Source organism: Diadema antillarum, unplaced genomic scaffold (assembly GCF_040938485.1).
Source record: "Diadema antillarum isolate AM-2024a unplaced genomic scaffold, OU_Dant_1.0 seq00001276_RagTag, whole genome shotgun sequence".
Taxonomy (NCBI): domain Eukaryota; kingdom Metazoa; phylum Echinodermata; class Echinoidea; order Diadematoida; family Diadematidae; genus Diadema; species Diadema antillarum.
The window spans coordinates 1-21,210 of NW_027272057.1; the positions used below are offsets into that span (position 1 = coordinate 1).

The window sequence follows — 21,210 nt, forward strand, 5'->3', positions numbered from 1 at the left end:
AGTCACATGCAGTTAACCCGCTGGAAGTACGTATGCTTGCCCGTAGATCTGTGCCTATACACCGGACATGCATGAAATCACAGCTTGTCATAATAGTTTTTTACACAAATTAAGTCTTCCAGTTCTTAATCAAACGTAATTATGACCAATCAATAAATTTTTTTTTATGCATATCAAAATCAGACTTATAGTCATTTTAAAGGTATTCATCAGAGACAAAAATTATGTTTGAAAATTTTGTAGCTAAGTAAACTGAATTTTTCTTCAGCCCCTTTTTTTTTTTCCTTTTCTACGCGATCTATGGGACACGTGAGGTGATGACTCCACCAGTTTATATTCATTCGCATATTCATATTAACTACTGTTCAGGTGCTGCTTAACCACTTTGTCAGAAAAAAAAAAGAACTTTAACGTGTTTTTTTTTTTGTAACGTCCTTCCTTCTAAACCAATCTAAACCAATCTGATCATTTTTCACTGTTGTGCTTGTAAAATTATACTCTTTTTATTAGAAAAAAAAACAACTTTAAACTCTCCCGGAATACACTTTAATACGACCAAAGTACAGTGGAGTCGAAAACAAGATTACAAAGTCTATTTTCATCAGTAAGTTTTGCTTTTTTAATATCGACAGTCCAAAGTAAGTGTGTATGTATGTGTGTGTGTGTTTGTGCAATGTAGCGTGTGGAGGAAGTGCCAAGAGTGCAATTGATGAAGAATATGTGTCGCAAAGTTGTAAATACTGTACATTGTCATCTATAAAGTTGTTTCTTGACCGTTGTGGAGTATTCATCGTTCTTTATTGCGTTCAATATATTAACGCACAGAACGTACGACACACACACACACACACACACACACACACACACACACACACACATACACATACACATACACACACAAACACACATACACATTTCAGTAAGAAAGGGGCGGGTATTTAAACAAGTGCCCCCCCCCCCCCCCCCCAAAAAAAAAAAAAAAAATGTCCTGTGACATTAAGGGTTTCGAATTAAAGGGTGGGTGCGGGTATAGGGACCCTTTCATCCAATCACCCAAAAGTACTACTCCCGTCACAGGACCTCTGGATGTACTGGATACCCGAGCCGTTGAATATAAAGCGTGAAATATTTCAGACTCGTTACATATCATTCAGACTACAGACCACAAGACGCTACAAAGATCTGAGCATTATTACTAAAATGGCACACCATCGATCCAAAAGAAGTGATACTAGAGAGGAAAAATCAGCGCTGAATCTTTCAGAAGATGATTCTGTCCGTTTGTCTCGTCAAGTCACGTTACTTGACAGCATAGCTTTCATAGTTGGAGCAGTGATAGGATCGGGAATCTTCATTTCTCCTACCGGCGTCCTAGCCAACACAGGAGGAATAGGATGGGCTCTACTCATCTGGGTGTTCTGTGGGATTATATCCATGCTCGGCGCTCTAACTTACGCCGAGCTTGGGACGACCTTTCCCGTTTCCGGCGGAGATTTCTCATTTATCCTTGAAGCCTACGGTAAAGTTCCTGCTTTTCTCACTGCTATCAGCCGTTTTATAGTGAGAAGCGCAGCTATGGCCATTCTTAGCCTGACATTCGCTGCCAACGTTCTCCTGATATTTTATCCTGACTGCCCGGTCCCAGAGACATTAACACAACTTGTAGCCATTGCCATGATGGGTACGTACAGACCTACAAGCCACGGACATTATTATTTCAGTGTGAATTGACACAGTATGCATACTCGACGTGACGATCTTCTTCCCTCTTTTACGTTTCATTATTAAAAGTTCAAAAATCTAAGTACATGTTGCAAATACTATTGATGTTGCCAGTGTACTTGATACCGTATGATATAAAGATTTATATATAGTTAGGACTAATAACAGTTAGTGCAAGTAAATACACGTACGTGGGTGTATATGGGGGTGGGGTGAGTGCTCTATTTCAATCCATCATTCAGTATAAAAATCAATTCACATTTTGATGATTGTAAACATTGCCTAAAACAGAATAAGAATCTTATTATCTTCTTTTTCCAAACAGTTAAACCTCTTCAGTTTTAACACTGTTCTATCATTGTTCTACTGTACAAGTTTCAAGAACTTCGTTTTCAAAAATCAGTTAGTCAATTCGACCAAGCAGTGGTGGCAATTTTAGATGCAGATGGGATTATCGAAGAACAAGCAAAGGGTTATTCTTGTATAATACAGTATGTATCAAACTTAAATTATCTTCCGTCAAGACGCAAATCCTTGATTCTTTACACATATTTCTTACTGTATATTTATGAAAAAAGTTGTAATTTAGAACTGTCTATGATAATATAATAATGACCACAGGAAGAGGGAATCAGCCAGAAGTATTGCACTTATTCACATTCAGTGTCTTTATTACCAATTACGCTTCCGACAGTGTTACCTATCTTTCGCAGGGTTTGTAAAATTCAACATAGTAGAAATCAGTCTAATTGATTTTAAACCGGAATGATTATTACAAATGTCAATATATTGTTGGAGAGCATATTGATTCATTTTATGGCGATTCGTTTTGCTAATTCGATAGAATTGCATGGTTACGCTCTGTGATGTTGAACTTCAAAATCACATACGAATTTCGGTCAAAATTTCGTCGGAAGTTTGGCAATATCACGCTACGTCCATCTGGGTCCTTCATCCCGTTATGTCCGTTGCAACTATACCAAATGATACAGTGCTAATCACGTTCTTGGCAAATTATTTTTTTCTTGGTATAATATATAGGCCCTACCATTTTTTCTCTTTCTCTGGCGATTATCCTACCAATTCTGCTTAAATTTCTTTTCTTTTTTTCGTTAGGGGGAGTGGTGTTTGCAAACAGCGTCAGTGTACGTGGAAGTCGCTATATAAGCGTTCTGATGATGATCGCAAAACTCTTGGCTTTGGCAGCGATCATCATTGCAGGCATGATTAAACTTGCCCAAGGTAATTCTTTTGGGTGCACGTCACGAGACCGAGACCCACGACTCATATAGCGCACGAGTTATACAGCTCACAAGTCACCCACCCACTACTTAAACAAACCACGAGTTCGACAAAGCCCATACCCCGGTAGTGCAAGAGTTCGACATCAGCCCACGAGTCATACAGCCCATTAATTCGACACTCGACAAATAAAGCCCATGAATTCGACACTACGCAAAAAAGGCTCACTTCGCATTCACGAGACTGACACTCGGCGAACACAGCCCACGGGACCGACATTACGCAGAAGAGGTTCGCTCACGAGACCGACATTAAAAAAAAAAGCCCACGAGACCAAAAGGATAAACGCGTACGTATTGGTCTCGTAAGCGTAGGCCTTCAAGTCTTTGCCTAGTGTCGGTGTCGGACGTGGTCCTGTTTTGCGTACGTAGTCTCAATTGCGTAGCGTCGAACTAATGGGCAACATAACTCGTTGGCTGTATGACTCATGGACCTACTTTCAATGTCGGTTGTCGTGGGTCGTATGACTTATGGGTGTTGGTCTCGTGGGATGGCCCCATTCTTTAGTGTACGCTTCGTCTTCACATCAGTTAAACAACAAAAAAGCATGAAATAAATGTGATGAAAAGGACAACGAGAGTTTTTACTGCTGTTAATCCTCGTTGATAGCAGCATCACTCGTTCGCCGTAGACGTCACGACCAAGAATATGGCTCATCATTGTAAGCTCATCTATCAAAATCGACATAATCGACTTGAATTGTCTTAATGATAGTTATTGACACTACTGTCGTCTCTCCTTTTGAAACGAAATCATAATTTTGATCAGTAGCTGTAGTCGTTGTCTTTCATGACATAAGGTTATATTTTATGAAGCTGATAAGAGGGGCTATGATAATCCATGCCAGGCCAGTAGCTGCAGATGGATATTCTGATAGTTCTGAAGACCCCAATATTTTTTTAATTCTAACTTTAGTAGACATACCTTCCCCCATGACCGCACTCCGACAACGGGGAATCATTGATTGAACAAATTCAAATATATTACTCAAAGGTGCGGTCCACATCTTTGAATTTCAATCCTAAAAATGCAAGAGCTCCTTCACGCCCCTGCTTTCTCTCTGTCGTCAAACTCGGATATTAGATTACCAAATGGTTTAAACAGTGGATGAGAAATCACGCAACGATTTAGGTTTTTTTTTTTTGTAAAACTTAAGATATTAACTTATCACGTCACTTTTTTGCTTGGAAATTTTCGCATATTTCACTAAATAATTATGTGCATCAGATCGTTTCAATTGATGAACTCACGACTAGGACTGACTGTTAACAACGTAGAATTTCGTCTTTCATTTTCTGTATCTATTTCATAAAATCACAATCTCACCATAAAGTAATCTTTTTTTCATTTCAGGCAACACAGAGAATTTTCAAAATGCATTCGACCCGTCCGAATTCAACTTTAAATCGCTTCCGCTCGCAATATACTCCGGAATGTACGCCTATACTGGCTGGTATGTTCAATAAAGTACAATGTTGCGTGCTAAGTGATACAAGCTGTGCTTTTGATTTAGGCTCCTCACTTTGTTTCTTATGATTACTACTCATCTACCATTTGCTGCAAATGTACATGTTATTAGCTTTGCGTTTCGATTATTTTTTGTACAGTTCGACCTCCTTCGATTATCCAGCCTCCTTTTATCCGGAAATCTCTATTATCCGGACGCGTTCACGCAGTGGACTTTTTTTTTTCATCCAAAAACTGAGAAAAAACAGTGACTTTAACATCTTTTTATGGATCTATTTCACTAATTTCATAAGATGTGCATGATAGGTTTCTCAATATCTAATGAGGTAAAACATGTATGATTTTCACATAAAGATAAACTCTATTTTTTTGAAGAAGGGACTACAATTTTGCGCAGGCTAGAATAGATTACACCACCGTTGCGGGGTACGCTACCTACCTAGCTGCCAGTGCACTGGGACGGCAGCTTGGACGGCAGCTATATACATTAACATCGTGTCTCCCATATCCGGCCAATTCGCTTATCCGGATGAGCGCCGGTACCGACATGGCTGGATAATCGAGGTCGAACTGTACATATACTTAAAAAGAGAGAAAGTGTTACTGTGTAGTCGTAATCATTGCAACTTGATTATGTTTGTTTCTTGTTCCTGTGAATAAAAAGTAAAAAAAAAAAAAAACAGCCAATGCATTAAAACATTTTAAAAGATTTCATTAAAGGACAAGTCCACCTTCATAAACATAAGGATTGAGAGAATGCAGCAATATTAGTAGAACACATCAGTGAAAGTTTGAGGAAAATTGGACAATCCGTTCAAAAGTTACGAATATTTTAAGTATCTGCGCAGTCACTGCTGGAAGAGAAGACTACTACAGTGTATGATGTCACATGCGTACAACTATATAAGGAAAATAAAAAGAGAATTTCACAAAACTTTACTTTTTGAATAAAGTGCACATTTCTTCGACTTGCTAGTGACGTATGTTAAGGGTAATATTATTCCCCCTGCCTTCTGAAAGAGAGAAGTCGAGTGCTCTTTTGTTATGCGAGAAAAATGGAAATATGTTGAATTTTCTTTATTCTTTCTTTATATCGTTGTACTCATGTGACATCACAAGCTATAGTAGTCTTTTCATCCAGCCGTGACTGAGCAGAAACTTCAAAAATTCATAACTTTTTAACGGATTGTCCGATTTTGCTCAAACTCTCACTGATGTGTTCTACTAATATTGCTGCATTCACTCAACCCACATGTCTATGAAGGTGAACTTGTCCTTTAAGATATTGCGCCCATATTGAGACATTTCAAGTGAACTGCGATCACACTATGGACATGAAACAATAAATTGTGAATCTTATCAAGTTTTACTTTGATTGTATCTTGCAGTTGATGGTACGAAATATTAGTATTATTAGATTTTTCTTGTAAATTCTTTAAAATATCTCTTACATATGTATATTATATATAGAATTAGTATGAATTTCAAACTGGCCTCCTGCCTATGAAAGACGGGAAAGAAACAAAAGTGAATAATATCTACAGACAGCCTTAAAATAGTGTGCTTTTGATATAATCGCTATAATGCGCATTTCTTGTCAACAACTCTGCCTGAGATGGTAATTTACTGTCAACATTTCCTTGTTTTATCCTCACAGGAGTTTTCTGGTTCAATTGACTGAGGAAATTATAAATCCTTCAAGGTAATTAAACTTAACTTAATATATCATATGATCAGTAACCCTGGTTTTAGGTGAATCATGAAATAGGACAGATAGTTTGCTTTATTCAGTGTCATCTATTTCTCCAACAATGATGCTTAGAATTAACAGTCAAGAAGATTAAGATAGAGATTTGTTTGTTATTATCATTATCATCATTATTGTAATCAGTATCATCATCATAATCATTATTATCAAACTTGAACACGTCAATCTCGTCAAACATGTTTGTACAATAAAATGAAAATTCAGAGCACTCGTTGAGCCGGTATCGCAATAAGTTCAATGTTCTATTTGGTATGCTATGCATTGCGACGTTTGTTTTGGTTCTTGATTTTTACAGAACGATCCCAAAAGCTGTCTTTATATCTTTGACGTTAGTAACGGCTGTATACTTGCTGGTGAATATCGCTTACTTTACGGTTTTGTCTCCTGAAGAAGTTTTATCTTCCACTTCAGTATCTCAGGTACGTGCATATTTTGTGTGTTTTCATGCCACTATAATCCGACAGCGCATTACAATCCAAATTCCAGTTTAATCGGGTGAATTGTGATCTGAGTTTAACTTTAAAAGATAATTCTAATAAAATATTTTAAGTGTAGCTCTTCAACTCTGTTCCTTTACATTTCAAATACGATCGTCTCTTATAATGATGTGAATTATGTGTATTTTGTTTTGTGATACATGTGTTGTTTTATGCTGTATTTAGTCGATATACGTACTCAATGAAAAACAACCAAGAGCCTGATTGTTTTTAAAATCCTGTTTGAGATGAAATTCATTTTAAGTAGAGTTTGTAAACGAGGCCGTGAGGTGTGGCTTTTAATGTGAAGAATGATTTGAAATTTGAAATGATAACCCATTTGAATTATATGTCTGATTCCATTTAAAGTATTTTCATCGATATAAGTATGCCAGACGGTAAGACTGTGTAAATAGGAGAAATTTATAAGCCACCAAACTGTAATCATTCTGATTTTATGTCAATCCTTGAAATTATTTTAGATTCGCCCTATCTCCACAACAAGCACAGTTATATAATGGGTGACTTTAATTTAGACTTACTCGATTATGGAAAGCCACAAACACGTGATTTTCTACATACCATGGTATCATCCTTTTTCACTCCTTGTATTACCAAGCCAACAAGATTATCTGGAACCTCCGCAACACTGATTGATAATGTATTCTCAAACAATCACACTTATGTTGATCAATGCATTGTTATGTTAAACAGACATATCAGATCATTTTCCCGTTAAAGTTTCTTCCAATCCTGCTATACCCGAATCACAGAAACAATAGATGTGTAATAATCTATCGCAAACACGAATATTCCCTGATTATAATATCCACTGTTTAAACATAGTTTATCCGCAATTGACTGGAATGAAGTTTTTGATGCCACTGACCAGAACGATGCGTATGATAGATTTATGAACACCTTGTTACCTTTATTTCACTCACACTTTCCACTGAGAAATCAAAGAGGAAATTTTAAAACAGTTTAACGTTCACCTTGGATAACTAAAGCCTTACTTAGATGATCATTTTTGTTCTTTGTTTGAACATCATACGTCAGATGTAAATCTACTTGGTATATAATTAATAATGTTATTCATAAACATGAAAATAAAAGTGTCATTGATAAGATCGTCTGTGAAGGCAAGAATATAACGGATGATGGGGAAATTGCGGAAGCATTTAATTCTTTTTTTCGTTAACATTGGTCCGAATTTGGCACGTAACATTTCATGTGTACACAGACCTTTCCACTCATAATTGCTAAATTCTAATTCGCAGTCTTTAATTTTTCTCCCCGTAGTTGAAGCAGAGGTCTTAGATATTGTCAATTCCCTATACCCCGAGAAGAGTGCAGGTCACGATGGGTTTTCTAATCATCTTATAAAATGTATTATAAATGAAATACTTTCACCATTAGTCCACATTTTGAATCTGTCTTTACTTACTGGCACTGTGCCAACTCAAATCAAAATTGCCAAAGTTTTACCAATTTATAAGAAAGGTAGAGAGGATGAGTTGGGAATTTATCGACCAATATCTTTACTGTCTTCTTTTTCTAAAATACTCGAGAAGGTGGTTTATAATCGTTTACTTAAATTCTTAATGAATGTGATATTTTAGCTGATAATCAATTCGGGTTCCGGAAAAAACATGCAACCACCGATGCTATGTTATTACTTGTTGAGAAAGTTGCGAATGCTACAGACTCAGAGTCGCATACAGTCGGTCTGTTTCTGGACTACTCCAAGGCCTTTGACACAATAGACCACGAAATACTTTTGTACAAATCAAAATCATTACGGTATTCGTGGAAAGGCCTTGGAGTGGTGGAGAAGTTATCTTACCGGAAGAACTCAGTTTGTACCTAACTGTGAATAACCATGACTCTGAAATAAACTCGATTTGCTGTGGCGTTCCACAGGGCTCCCTCTTAGGTCCTCTTTTATTCATTCTTTACATCAATGACTTTCGCAACTCATCCTCTCTGCTGTCTTTTCTTCTGTCTGCAGATGACACAAGTCTTTTTTATTCTCACTCAGATCCTTATGTGTTGCTTGATACCATGAATAACGAGCTGCAATTGGTATTTGAATGGATTCAGGCGAATAAATTATCGCTCAATATAAATATAACTAATAATATGGTTTTCAGTAATACAATAAAGTTTCTTCCAGGTTTAGTATTAATGAATGGATTGCAGTTAAATCAAGTAGATTCAACAAAAATGTTAGGTACTTATATTGATAACAATCTTTCTAGGAAGGTTCATGTTGATTATTCATGTATGTTATTGTGTAAAAACGTTGGAGTTATTCACAAATTGAGATACCTCTTCCCAAAACTAATATTGCATTCTCTCTATTCAACTCTATTATTACCTTACTTAAATTACGGAATATTGGCCTGGGGGAATTGCTCAAAGTCTAAAATTGATTCGTTATTTTTGACACAGAAAAAGGCCTTGCGGATTATAAATCGTGCACATTTTTTGGATCATGCAAATGAATTGTTTGTTTCCAGTAAATTACTTAAAGTATCTGATTTGTATTTCAATCACGTTAGAATTTTTACGTATAAGTTGAGCATTGGCGATCTTCCTAGTCTATTTTCCTCAATTTTTGTTAAAAACAGTGAAATCCATAATTACCCTACAAGACACTGTGGATCATATCACCCCCCCCCCCCCCCCCCGTTCGTACGGTTTTAGCCATTAAGACAATTACTTCTATCGGCCCTTCATTCTGGAATGAGTTAGATTCTGTTCGGTTGCAATCAACTTCTCTGAGTTCCTTTAAGCAAAATCTAAAAGCCATCTTCTTTTTTAGTCGTGTGTTTAATTACTTGCCGTGATCATTTGATATATATGTGCTTATTCGCATGATGCCTCGCTCGGGTGACTACATTTGCTTGACCAATATTGCAACTTTATATAGCACTGAAACCTTGAGTTTTATTATGAACATTATAAACTGTTTTGTACATTCCGTAGATTTTTCATCATAATCTCGACATACTGAATTTCGCAAGTGTTTCGTCATTTTCGTGATTAGCATGTTGTACTAAACGCTTATATTATTACTTAGGAACCAACATCCTACAAGCATTGCTTTTTAGTAGCTTCCTCATATTACACATCATTCTAATTCATATGTCCTTATACATTTGTGAAATTATGTCTAAAATTGACTATTGTGTTAAACATTTTAATTCGAAATCAAATGGCATATGAAACCTGAATATTGAACGTGGAATATGGAACATGAATTAAAGAAAAATGACTTGAAACAGACGAAAATTTTAATAAATACGCGGTAGGATGAAAATGCCGCCATTAATTTGTGATGATGCCGAAATTTAAATAATATTTCTGCAGTCTGCAATTCATTTCTTTATCTATCTAGTTACCCCTTTTCGTGAGAGACAGGGCTTATATCACACATAACTTCACCTACGTATCATGGTGTTTGTCCCCATTGGTATTGTTTCCTCTTGCAACATTATCTATTATTCAGTGTTACTTGTTCTCCCTCTATTTTGTTTTTCTTGTTCGTTATAATTGCACAAGGAATTTGGTCAACGTGTTTTTGGAAGTTTCGCGTGGACAATGGGCTTGGGTGTGGCTCTATCTTGCCTTGGTACTATAAATGGTACAATATTCTCCATTTCAAGGTAATTCTTTTTGTGATTTGATTTGATTTGATTTAATTTATTGGTTTCTGCATTATATAATTGCACATGCAGATACACATATTACATATGCATACCGGGTGTCCCCCAAATAAGCGGAACGGTGGATTTTCAGTACCATGCGTTCTGAAAGTGATATATTCTATGACATCATTATAGAAAGAGCATCTTCCGCAAAAGACAATGATACCAATATCATTAAATTTGGTGCAGAACTCGCTATTCTACGCCCGATTCTGTAAATGCAGTCATTTTCAAATTTCGCAGGATTTTTACGACGTATTAGCGAAGAATTTGGGTGCGGCACGCGTTCCATATACGGTGTATCGTGTAAACCCATTGATCCATGTCAACAAAAGATGCATTGGGCGCGGGCCAGGAAACAACAGTGTGTGTGTGTGTGTATGTGTGTGCGGGCCCAATTTGAAAGCTGGTATCATTGTCTTCTGCGGAAGATGCTCTTTCTTATAACGTCAAAAAAAAATTATATCACTTGTAGAACGCAAGGTACTGAAAATCCACCGTTCCGCTTTTTTTTTTTTTTTTTTTGGGGGGGGGGGGGAACATACATTGTTGATGCTATACATACACATAAACATTAGTTGCTCACAAAATAAGTTTCTTCATTGCCCTTTCAATATACAGCAATACAGTTTCGTCATTGCCTTTAAAATGTACACCAAAACATATCAGCGATGAAATGAATAATACAGAAGGGCTACAGCTTATAAGCATCGCTTGATTTGTATGCAGCCCTCGTACATAATATTGATTGAGATTGTATGTAAGAAATTGTCATTAATTGAATGTAATACTAGTAGAAGTGAACTTACGATTGAATCTATACACTGGATCTGATAAAGACTTCTAATATGTGCTCAGTATAGGTAAAAGAGATATTTCTTCAAAGTCACAGATAATTGTATGGACAATAGAGTCCTGAAAGATATTTTCAGCATTACTGCGCCCGGACTTTTACGTGTCCTATAACTTGATAAAAGGTTCAGCTGCATAGAAGTTTGGCCTTGTCTTCATAAGATCAGATATATCATATTATATATATATATATATATATATATATATATATATATATATATATGTGTGTGTGTGTGCTTGAAACAATATTCTTGTACGTATATACGATTAGGAAAAAAGATATCTGCACCTCCTCCCCCCCCCCCCACAAAAAAGAGAACATTTTTAGCTGTTACCTAGGAGAGTGTTGCTCTATATTCAGATGACATCCGTGCGTGGCCGATAATTTCTTCATTTCATATGAATCTGAAAAGTTTTCAGAAATATTTAATTCTTGTTCTTCGTTCTGTTTTGGATCAATGATAGATTTTTGTTGGTTGCATCTCGGGAAGGAATGATGCCTTCTATTGCCTCTATGATACACGTGGACAGGAAGACACCTTTACCTGCTGCCGTTGTCATGGTGACGAACAATAGTTTTTCTTCCACATCAATGAACTTAGTACATACCTTGTACATGAGGATCACAATGTCCATGTAGCTTATTCCATACAATGGTTTAATCTTTACAGTGGTACTCTTGAACGGACTCATTTGTGCTTGTAATAAGGTACAATGCAGGAGGGGATTATTATACTTCTTTATTTTCTATTTAAAAATAGATAGAAATAATAGATAGGGGAGGGTACGTGTGCCCCCCCCCCCCCCTCAAATTTTGCAAAGGCGGCTCCTCTACGGAATTCCTGGATCGCCCCTGATGTAATATACAAATCATGTTCTTTGCTCTGAAAACAAACATGATACCTCGGTCACAGTTATGGTTCATAGTACAGGTTTTTTTTCGGTTTTTTTTTTTTTTTTTGATCAAATAGGCATTTTCTGCTTTCCTTATGTAGTATAAGTAAGTCACCTGGTCTTAACTTATATCATTCTGTTCTCCGTTTCTCTTTCACAAACACTTATCATTCGGAGCTTACAGCTAATAAACAAGCTTGCTTTCCTGTAGGTCCCGTCATATTTCTCTTTTGTAAAACCCAAACCGAGATTTCAACGAGTTATCATTGTAATTACTGTGTATATCATGTATGTATATTTTTTCGTTTTGTATATTATTGCCAAGGAACAAGAATTTGTGCTTTCAGTTTGATGTAATATTGGTATATAATCATTAGAAGCATGAAATAAATCAAATTGAACTGAATTGAACTGAACTGATTGCAGTGATGATAGCGATGATTATTAATCGGTGATAACACAACACACAACACGCGTCGTGGAAGGGATGTGCACTTATTTAAAATAGAATCAAATCAAATTGTCTTCTTATTTCTTTATTACCCTTAGGTAAAATCATGAATTTCGTAAATCATAGAATCATAACAAGGTATTTCTTGCATATAATGATATTTTTGTTGTTTTGTGTGTGTTTTTATTAGTTGCCTATTGGTATACTAATGGTACTAACAATCAGTGACGTGTACCGTTTGATCAACTTCTTGAGTACAACTGGATGGATCATGAATGGTATGACGTGTTCTATTGTCCCCTATATGAGATGGAAGCGTCCGGAACTAGAGCGACCATTTAAGGTTTGTTCTATGATTAAACCCTTCACGCTACATTCTATCTGTTTTGCAGATTGCTAAATGATGTAAAGAATATGTGCAATTCATTAATTTATGTCTATCATAAACCTGCACCCTTAAGTGTAAGAGTTCGTGAGCTCCTACCATATAGGCCTAAATGAAGCGGATTTGCCGATATTGTTTAGGTAAACTATTTTGTTAAACCACTTTAATCATTGTATAGTGTGCGAATCGTCTTTGATTGCCTTTCCAGTCATCACTACTGATGTACTAATTATAAATATTGTTTTCTGCACGATTTAGGATCCTTTTTGTAAATTGTTTAAAGTTTTGAAAGGTTTTGTAATGATTCAATTTCAACTTCATATTCAAATTTCATATTCATATTTTCATATTTCTCACAAATAGCACAAAAAAGTCTAATTATACCATACGAAAATTGTACAAAGCATGAATTAGATGAAACTTCACCGGAATGTAAAAAAAGTTTGTCTTGGTTTAAACACAAAAGGCTGTACACATGAGTTGAGCAAGGTCATAATGTGAGAAGTATGATGAGGCCTGATTAAAAGCAAGCTCATACAGCCGCAGGTCCCGTGATAAATCAGATTAGGGGAATTATGAAATACAAATATTCCAGACCATACTATGATTATTTGTTATAGGGGAACCAATTAAAAGAAAAATCCGATCAAATAAATGTCACTTGAACAAAATACCAAATAATGCTCCTTAAAAAGGCGTAGTTTTGACAACAAGATGTACAAGTATGTGTTATTAACCTGTTAAAGACAGTATCTGACATCCTCCTGCAGGTGCCTCTGGTGATCCCTGTTGTATTCTTCCTGTTCTGCGTGTTCATCGTCGTCATGTCTCTCTACAGCAGTCCAGTGGATTGTGGGATAGGTTTGGCAATCTTCTTTGGTGGAATACCTGTCTATTACATCTTTGTCTGGTGGGAAAACAAACCAGTCTGGTTCAACCAAGGCATGGGTAAGTGATCTTTTTTTTTTTTTTTGGGGGGGGGGGGAAGGGGTTGTTCCTTAGGCGATTTCTTTGTGTGTGTGTGTGTGTGTGTGTGTGTGTGTGTGTGTGTGTGTTGATATACGCAATACAATGCCAAAAATATGCAACTCTACACTTTATGAGTAAAACAAAATGCACAACATGAATAATAGAATAGTTTGTCAATGATAATGAAGATTAATCATATCTTCAATATTGGTCTATATCCTTCATATGCATACATTTCAGGAACATCCTCATTACGGTAATGATATGGTGTTTCTTCCACGGCGGCTGAAAGGTATAAATGTACAAGTAAAAAAAGAAAGAATGTATTTGGAGTGTGTAAAATGATGATAAACATTGTTATTCCGTTATATGTTTACCTACTTGCATGATATCACCATTTTTATGAGGGGGCCCAGTCAAATACTTACAAAACCAACAAAAACAGTTTGTGTAGTATAAAAAACAATACAAACATTATTGATATATATATATATATATATATATATATATATATATATATATACACACATATGTACACGTGCATGCTTTCCACAATATATCATAAACTATGAGTAGCAAAACTTCTACATCATGTCTACATATTGTCACTAATTTTGCTTTTTATAAGCAGTGTCCAGATAAGAACAACACATATTTCAAATAACTAGGAATAAGCCATATAAATTCAATTCAATTTCAAATTTCAATATCAATATATTTTCATATTTCTCAGTGAAAAAACTGTATCAATTATTACAAAATTATATAATACATGATATTCAGCTAATAGGCATAATAGTATATTGCAACAAATAGAACATAGTGGTCGGTTTATGAAAGTTGGAATCTGAGAATAAATGCTAAAAAAAATACAATGGAACTTACTTAGACGCAAGCTTGTCGAGCGTAGCTTTATGGCATTTAAATCGAGTGTAAAGATTTAATACATAATTTTCCATTTGCAGATGAAACAAAAAACCAGCATATAGCGCTTGAAAATAGTTATAAAATGTGAGTTAGGGATAGAAACAACCACTGTAAAAAAAATGAATCCATGTAATCGATGTTGAGTATTGTTGAATACACAAAATGTGAACGACAAAAATGTTTCCGGACTGAACCGTTTACAGTTATGGTTTATTGAGAAAAAAATACTGATATATCTTTGTAGTTTATTAGGCTTTATTGCGAACATTTTATATGGTAGGATGTTTTGTGATACAACAGACCTACACAATAATACGCATCAAATGTGATATCTTGAACATTTATACAATCACCGCTTCCAAAGGTAAACAAGGCCTTTAAAGGGAATGGCTAGTACCTGATCAGTGGGAATCAGTGGGAATGCTGGGGGATGATTGTTCCAATTCTTGAGGGATTCATTGAGAGAGTACATTATATATCTATTTCTGTGTGAAAATTATTTGCTTCAGAATGATCTCAGAAAAAATACCAATGCTCGGGGTTGTAGCAAATTCTTCCCTAATGCCTGTTTCGGGGTCACATAAGCCACATGCTGCTATAGAATGACTAGTTGTTATTATAGCAAAATTGACAATGATACAATGTATAATGACAATAATACGGTTTAGACAATTAGAAAACTATACATTTTGTGTCCTCAGGAGAGACGGGGGAGTTTTGGGAAGAGAACACGTGCACCAGCAAATCGAAAAAAAAAGAAATAAAAGAAATAGCTGTTACCGGTCCTCGATGTCTTTAGAGAAGGAAGGGTTAAGAACACTGTAGCAGAAATTGGGAGCGCAAACAGTTGGACAACAACCATACAGTACAGTACAGTGGGACAGTCTTGAATAAAATAGAAAATAGTTTCGATTAGCTTACATGATGTATAGCTCTCAGTGTATAATGTATATAATTTACATTTAAAAGATGACAATGATAAACAACCGATGAGTTATGCGGGGAGATTGTTCCAATATTTCGACCCTGCATACAGTCATAATCATTTCTTCTCAAAAATCCCGTGAGTAGGTCCTACGTGGAAGGTGATAAGCGTCTCGTTGACGGGTGGGATAATTATTAACTGAGTAGTTCGTTTTGAACATGTGCAGAAAAACATTAAGAAGATCATTCGTAAAATTTTTATACATAACAACGCCTAACTTGCAACTGATTGACAAATTACCCTATATCGACGTAAATAAGCACTGAATTGATCAGTGTGTTAGTAGTAGCCATGATAAAAAAAAAATCATGGGCGTGTATGCACGAGCAGGATTCGAACCTACAACCTCCTGATCTCTGGACAGGCGGCATTTCCACTCACCGAGCTTCCGCCCAAAAGCAAGTGTTGGTTGGTATAAGAGAAAAGAAAATGTGGTCTTCGGAGTCTAGAGTATTGAAAAACTAATAGGTCTCAAAAAGAGCTTACTCTTTAATTTAGGAGTTGAAGTCAAGAAAACTTTTCAGAAAGGCTATACCGAAGAATAATGTTGCTACTAAAGTATCCATTATAGTGAAACCTGCGCTCTCATTAGCTGTTTGATTATATAATGTTATTAGCAGTATTGTGTTGTTTGGTGTGATAAGATTTTATGGCTCGCGATCATATTTGAAGTTTGACGAGTAACCTCTCTAGACCAACACGTACCTCTTTTACGTGTGACTACGATAAGAAAATTCGTTATTTGTGTGTGTTTCAATTTCAGATCGGGTGACGATTTTCTTTCAGCAGCTCCTCTACGTCGTGCCTCCTGAAGAACCCAAATCCAAGATGCGAATTCCAGGCAGAATCCGTGATCCGAATTCGCAATCCGACAAAATTTAAGATATCCCATCACGCCTCTGCCTCGTAGTAAATAGTATGAGTCTACCCTGAATAAAGCAGACCGTGTTACTGTTATAAGAACAGCTTGTTTTAACTTAGGTAAACGTCGGTAGCAGTGTTCTGTTTAGGGCAGAATTCACGCCGTATCAGTAATCTCCTGTCATGGCAGTACGCAAGGATACCAGTATATATCATTGGGGTGGGAAAAACACGAAAGTGAACGTGCAATTGCACCCCACCGAAACAACAGTAGATATGTAATGTAGTCTTAAAATGAATCCCACAAGGATTGGAACAATCGTCCTCCAGCATTCCCACTGATTCCCAATGATCAGTTACTAGCCATCGCCTTTAAGTTGTTAACCAAACTTGGCAGGTTGCATTCCTAGGATGCCTAGCCGAATCTCAGGATCCAAATTTGTACAACTGGGCACAATTGGGCACAGTTCTCCCTCTGTGTGTGTGTGTGGGGGGGGGGGGGGGGGGGCAAGTAGACACCCCCCCCCCCCCCATTAACGAATTTTTAAGATCTTTTCTGGAACCGGAAGTGATAGAGCTAGGTTAATATTGAGTTATCTATTCAATATAATAATTTATTCATGCAACAGAAACAACTTCAATTTTCCTAGACTAGTTATTGATAAAAATTTATGCTGTTACACTCATTTACGTTATATCTTAAGTTCAATATCTAAAAGTGTCGGAATTATCTGTCAACTGAAGTTTATTTTACCTTTAAGCACTATGCTTTTGTTGTTTAGTACCATGGTAATACCATATATATCTTATTGTAATATTGGTTGGGCGAATTGTGGTAAAACCTAATTTAATCCGATTTGCCATATGCTTTTCCAGAGGCCGTAATCAACTTCAAACCTCAGCTGAAAATGACGGTCTCCTACATTTTGTTTGTGATAATTCGATTGAATAATCAATGATTTTCCATTTGTTTTTGTATGATCATAACTCACCTATACTATATCTTATCATTGGTACATTACATATGATTATAATTTCATATTCATTTTGTGTTGGATATCATATGATTGGTATTGGGAAATTGTTTGTTATGTTGTGTTTACTTTGTGAAAAACTGCAGATATGAAATAAAATCAAATAAATAAATATAATTAGTAAGAACGTTCATGTCTGTAGTTCCACGTGTGCTCATCGCAGATCCAGAGGTTGTCTCCTTTGAAGCCGGGGTGGGGGAAGTCCAAAATGGGGCCTAAATTGTATATTTCATCCTCTCCTTGAGACCGCAATGTCAAATTTTCACCAAACTTCTCAGGTATAATCACTTTAGTGATAGAATTATACTTGTACGAATATACACCATTCCCCACTTGGGGGACCCCCGCAGCGACACGAACGGGGGGAGGGGCAGACAAAACCCTCAAATTAAGGAGTCTTACAAAGCTCCTTCTCTCAAACCATAAGTGACAAGCTAAGGTGATTTAATTTAGATTCCTAAGTCTAGTTTAGGTTTTTTTTAATGGAAGATTAAGGGGAATGAGCCAGTGGGGGGGGGGGGACCAAATTGTGGCCAGTCTTCACATATTTATCTTCTTCTTGAAAATGTATGGTCAGATTTTTGCAAATTTGGCAGGGATTATTGTCAGGGTGATAGAATATGTAGGCACCATCCCCCTCCTGGTGGCTCCAAGGACCACAATGCCTCCACCCAAATTTAAGAAATCTTCACGAATCTTTTATCTAGAACCAGAAGAGGTAAGGTAAGTGAGTGCTTTGAGTAAGTAGGCATTTGGGTGACTGTAGTTTATCCTCTGTTCGTGGCAAATCCACGGGTGGGCTGATGGCAGGGGGACTGAAGTGGGGGGCAACACATTTTCTCCTTCTTGAACATTGTTGAAAGCGAATATCAGAGCCTCACGAGTTCGACATCAAGTAAAATAGGCCCACTAAAAATAAGCAGCCCATGAGTTCGACAATAGGCAAATAGCGCTCATGAAACCGACACTACGCAAACAAACCTCATGATACCGACACTTGGCAAAGAAGGCCTCGTGAGCCTTTTTTTTTTTTTTTTTTTTTTTTTTTTTTTTTTTTTGGCGTGGTGTCGAACTCATGGGCTTTATTTGCCTAGTGTCGAACTCATGGGCTGTATGACTCATGAGCTGTATAACCTGTGGGCTGTATGACTCATGGACCTATTTTCAATGTCGGTCTCGTGGGATGACCCCGTATGTGTGTGTGTGTGTGTGTGTGTGTGTGTTTGCGTGTGCTTCTTCAGTGTGTAATAATAGATCTCTGTGTGTGTGTGTGTGTGTGTTTGCGTGTGCTTCTTCAGTGTGTAATATAGATCTATGTAGATGGTTATCTCTCAGCCCACACGGAGGAAGTTTTTTTTTTTTTTGTTTGTTTGATTTGTCTTAGGCTTCATCTTCAACGATCTGGTGCTCACATTATAAAGAGCAGCGGAAAATGTTCAATGAAAAAGTAAAATGTAATATTCAAGAAAAACGTCAATAGTTGAATTATGATATGTGTCAACTAGTTTCCTGCTTACGTATTTTGTAAATTGTTGTATTTCAAATCTTTATTGAGATGAACCGAGCGGGGTAAAGGTTGCATGTGGAGGTTATTTTTTTCTCCCATACGAGGGATCTTGGTTTTAATCTGAAGTGGAACAATCCGTTTTTACGCCTATTTTCATAATTTATCAATATTTGGAAAGAAGTCATTGCAAAAATAAAAAATTCAAGTTCAGTTTTAAATGGCCGAGTTATTGTACAGTACACTGTAAAAAACTTCCTTCGTGTGGGCTGAGAGATAACCATCTACATAAAGGCTATAGTTCTATATAGCAGTCTACTTCGCCTTCCTTATCTTATCTTACCATTATTTACAACACACATGAATACAAGATATCAATTTATGGGAGATACCCGTGTTACAGTTCCTTTCTGTGACTGACACGGATGCTTTATTTTTTTCTCTAAACTCCTCCACATTTTTGAACAAATGTTTTGCAGCTCTGTATTTCAGAAGCGATACGTCTGGATTTGCTGATAATTCTCTTGAATGCATATAAAACCAATATCATAATTCTATATTGAAAACAGGTAAAACAGGAAGGTGAAGGTTCAGTTATATAGGGATATAAAGGCGTTCATTGTATGTCCGATTGAATTAAAAAAACAAGAAATACTATTTCATGATTTAGGGAACAAATATTGTGTCATCTTTCCCTAATGATTTTGCAAGTATAGTGTTTGAATGCCTTCACAGACATACGATTGCTGGTAATACACAATACGTTTAAGCCCATTGCTGTCACTACATATATATATATATATATATATATATATATATATATATATATATATATATATATTCATATTTATACAGAAAGAGAGAAAGAAAGAGAGAGAGAGAGAGAGAGAGATTCATGACAGGAAGAGGAGCCAGGCAGTGGACGCATAGCGTCCATTTAAGTCAGCGCGTTTGGAGCTATTAATACGTATCTTGTATCAATACACTATACCGAGCTTTTCGACTTTTTTACTTCGTAAATCTTCGGTTATTAACATTACAAATAACAACCAATTTGCAACAAACATTAAAAAGAATAAATCAAAAACGTAAAAAAGCAAAAACAGCAACATGACATTAATTAACATATGTACTGCACCAGAACAACAGTATGACATAAAATGACATGCACGAAGGTGTAAGCAATAAGACAGCAATAATTTGGCATGAATACACATCATCAACTTAGTGGTGATTGCAGTTAAACAATTCAATAAAATGAACATTAAACTTTTTGTTAAATCGATTTCCAAAGCCCTGAAGGAAGTTTGATCTGACATGGACCCACGCTACAAGATTACTTTTAGGTCATGAAATTTAGTGTCAGTGAGAGGGGCGCCGCTATCTTTTTCAAAGTTAGGAGGCCGACTTTATGGGAGCAGGGACTTCGGTTCGTGTTCGATGATGAACGAGGAGCGGGGAGCTCGGAGGGGGGCAATCGCTGCCACTTGCCTACCAAAATAAGCTGACAAGAGAACAACTTTTTTTTAAAAACATTTTCTAGTTCCATGGGATTAATCGACTGACAAGCAAAAGAAAAAAAAAAGGAAAAAAAGAAAGAAATCGTACAAAAACGCACCCCCCCCCCCACCGTTGCGCTCGCTTGCCCTGGTGAGTATCGGAGAAAATAATACCAGGGTACAAGAGTCCCTGCTATACCACGTGATCAGAAAGAATGGTAATAAAAGCTATACAGTCCTACCGCAGTCTACTTGCTCTTCCTTATCATATCAAATGATTAGTTACGAGACACTTGAAGATAATGCATTTATGGAACCTCATTTTATAGTACTTCATGTGATTGATACAGATGTCTGGTTCTTCCTTCTTTCAGCTCCTCTACATTGTCTGATTTAGAAAC

At 36.5% G+C, this 21,210-nt stretch overlaps 1 protein-coding gene across 1 annotated transcript; it reads left to right on the forward strand.

Moving 5' to 3' along the window:
- Positions 1–1,200: 1,200 nt before the first annotated feature.
- LOC139745564 (cystine/glutamate transporter-like) lies at positions 1,201–20,875 on the forward strand. Its single transcript, XM_071655958.1, has 11 exons — positions 1,201–1,681; positions 2,839–2,964; positions 4,378–4,477; positions 6,149–6,193; positions 6,555–6,678; positions 10,303–10,406; positions 11,766–11,862; positions 12,836–12,988; positions 13,801–13,978; positions 16,675–16,726; positions 20,857–20,875. The coding sequence occupies exons 1-11, from the start codon at positions 1,201–1,203 to the stop codon at positions 20,873–20,875; spliced, it is 1,479 nt and encodes a 492-aa protein (XP_071512059.1).
- The last annotated feature ends 335 nt before the right edge of the window (positions 20,876–21,210 follow it).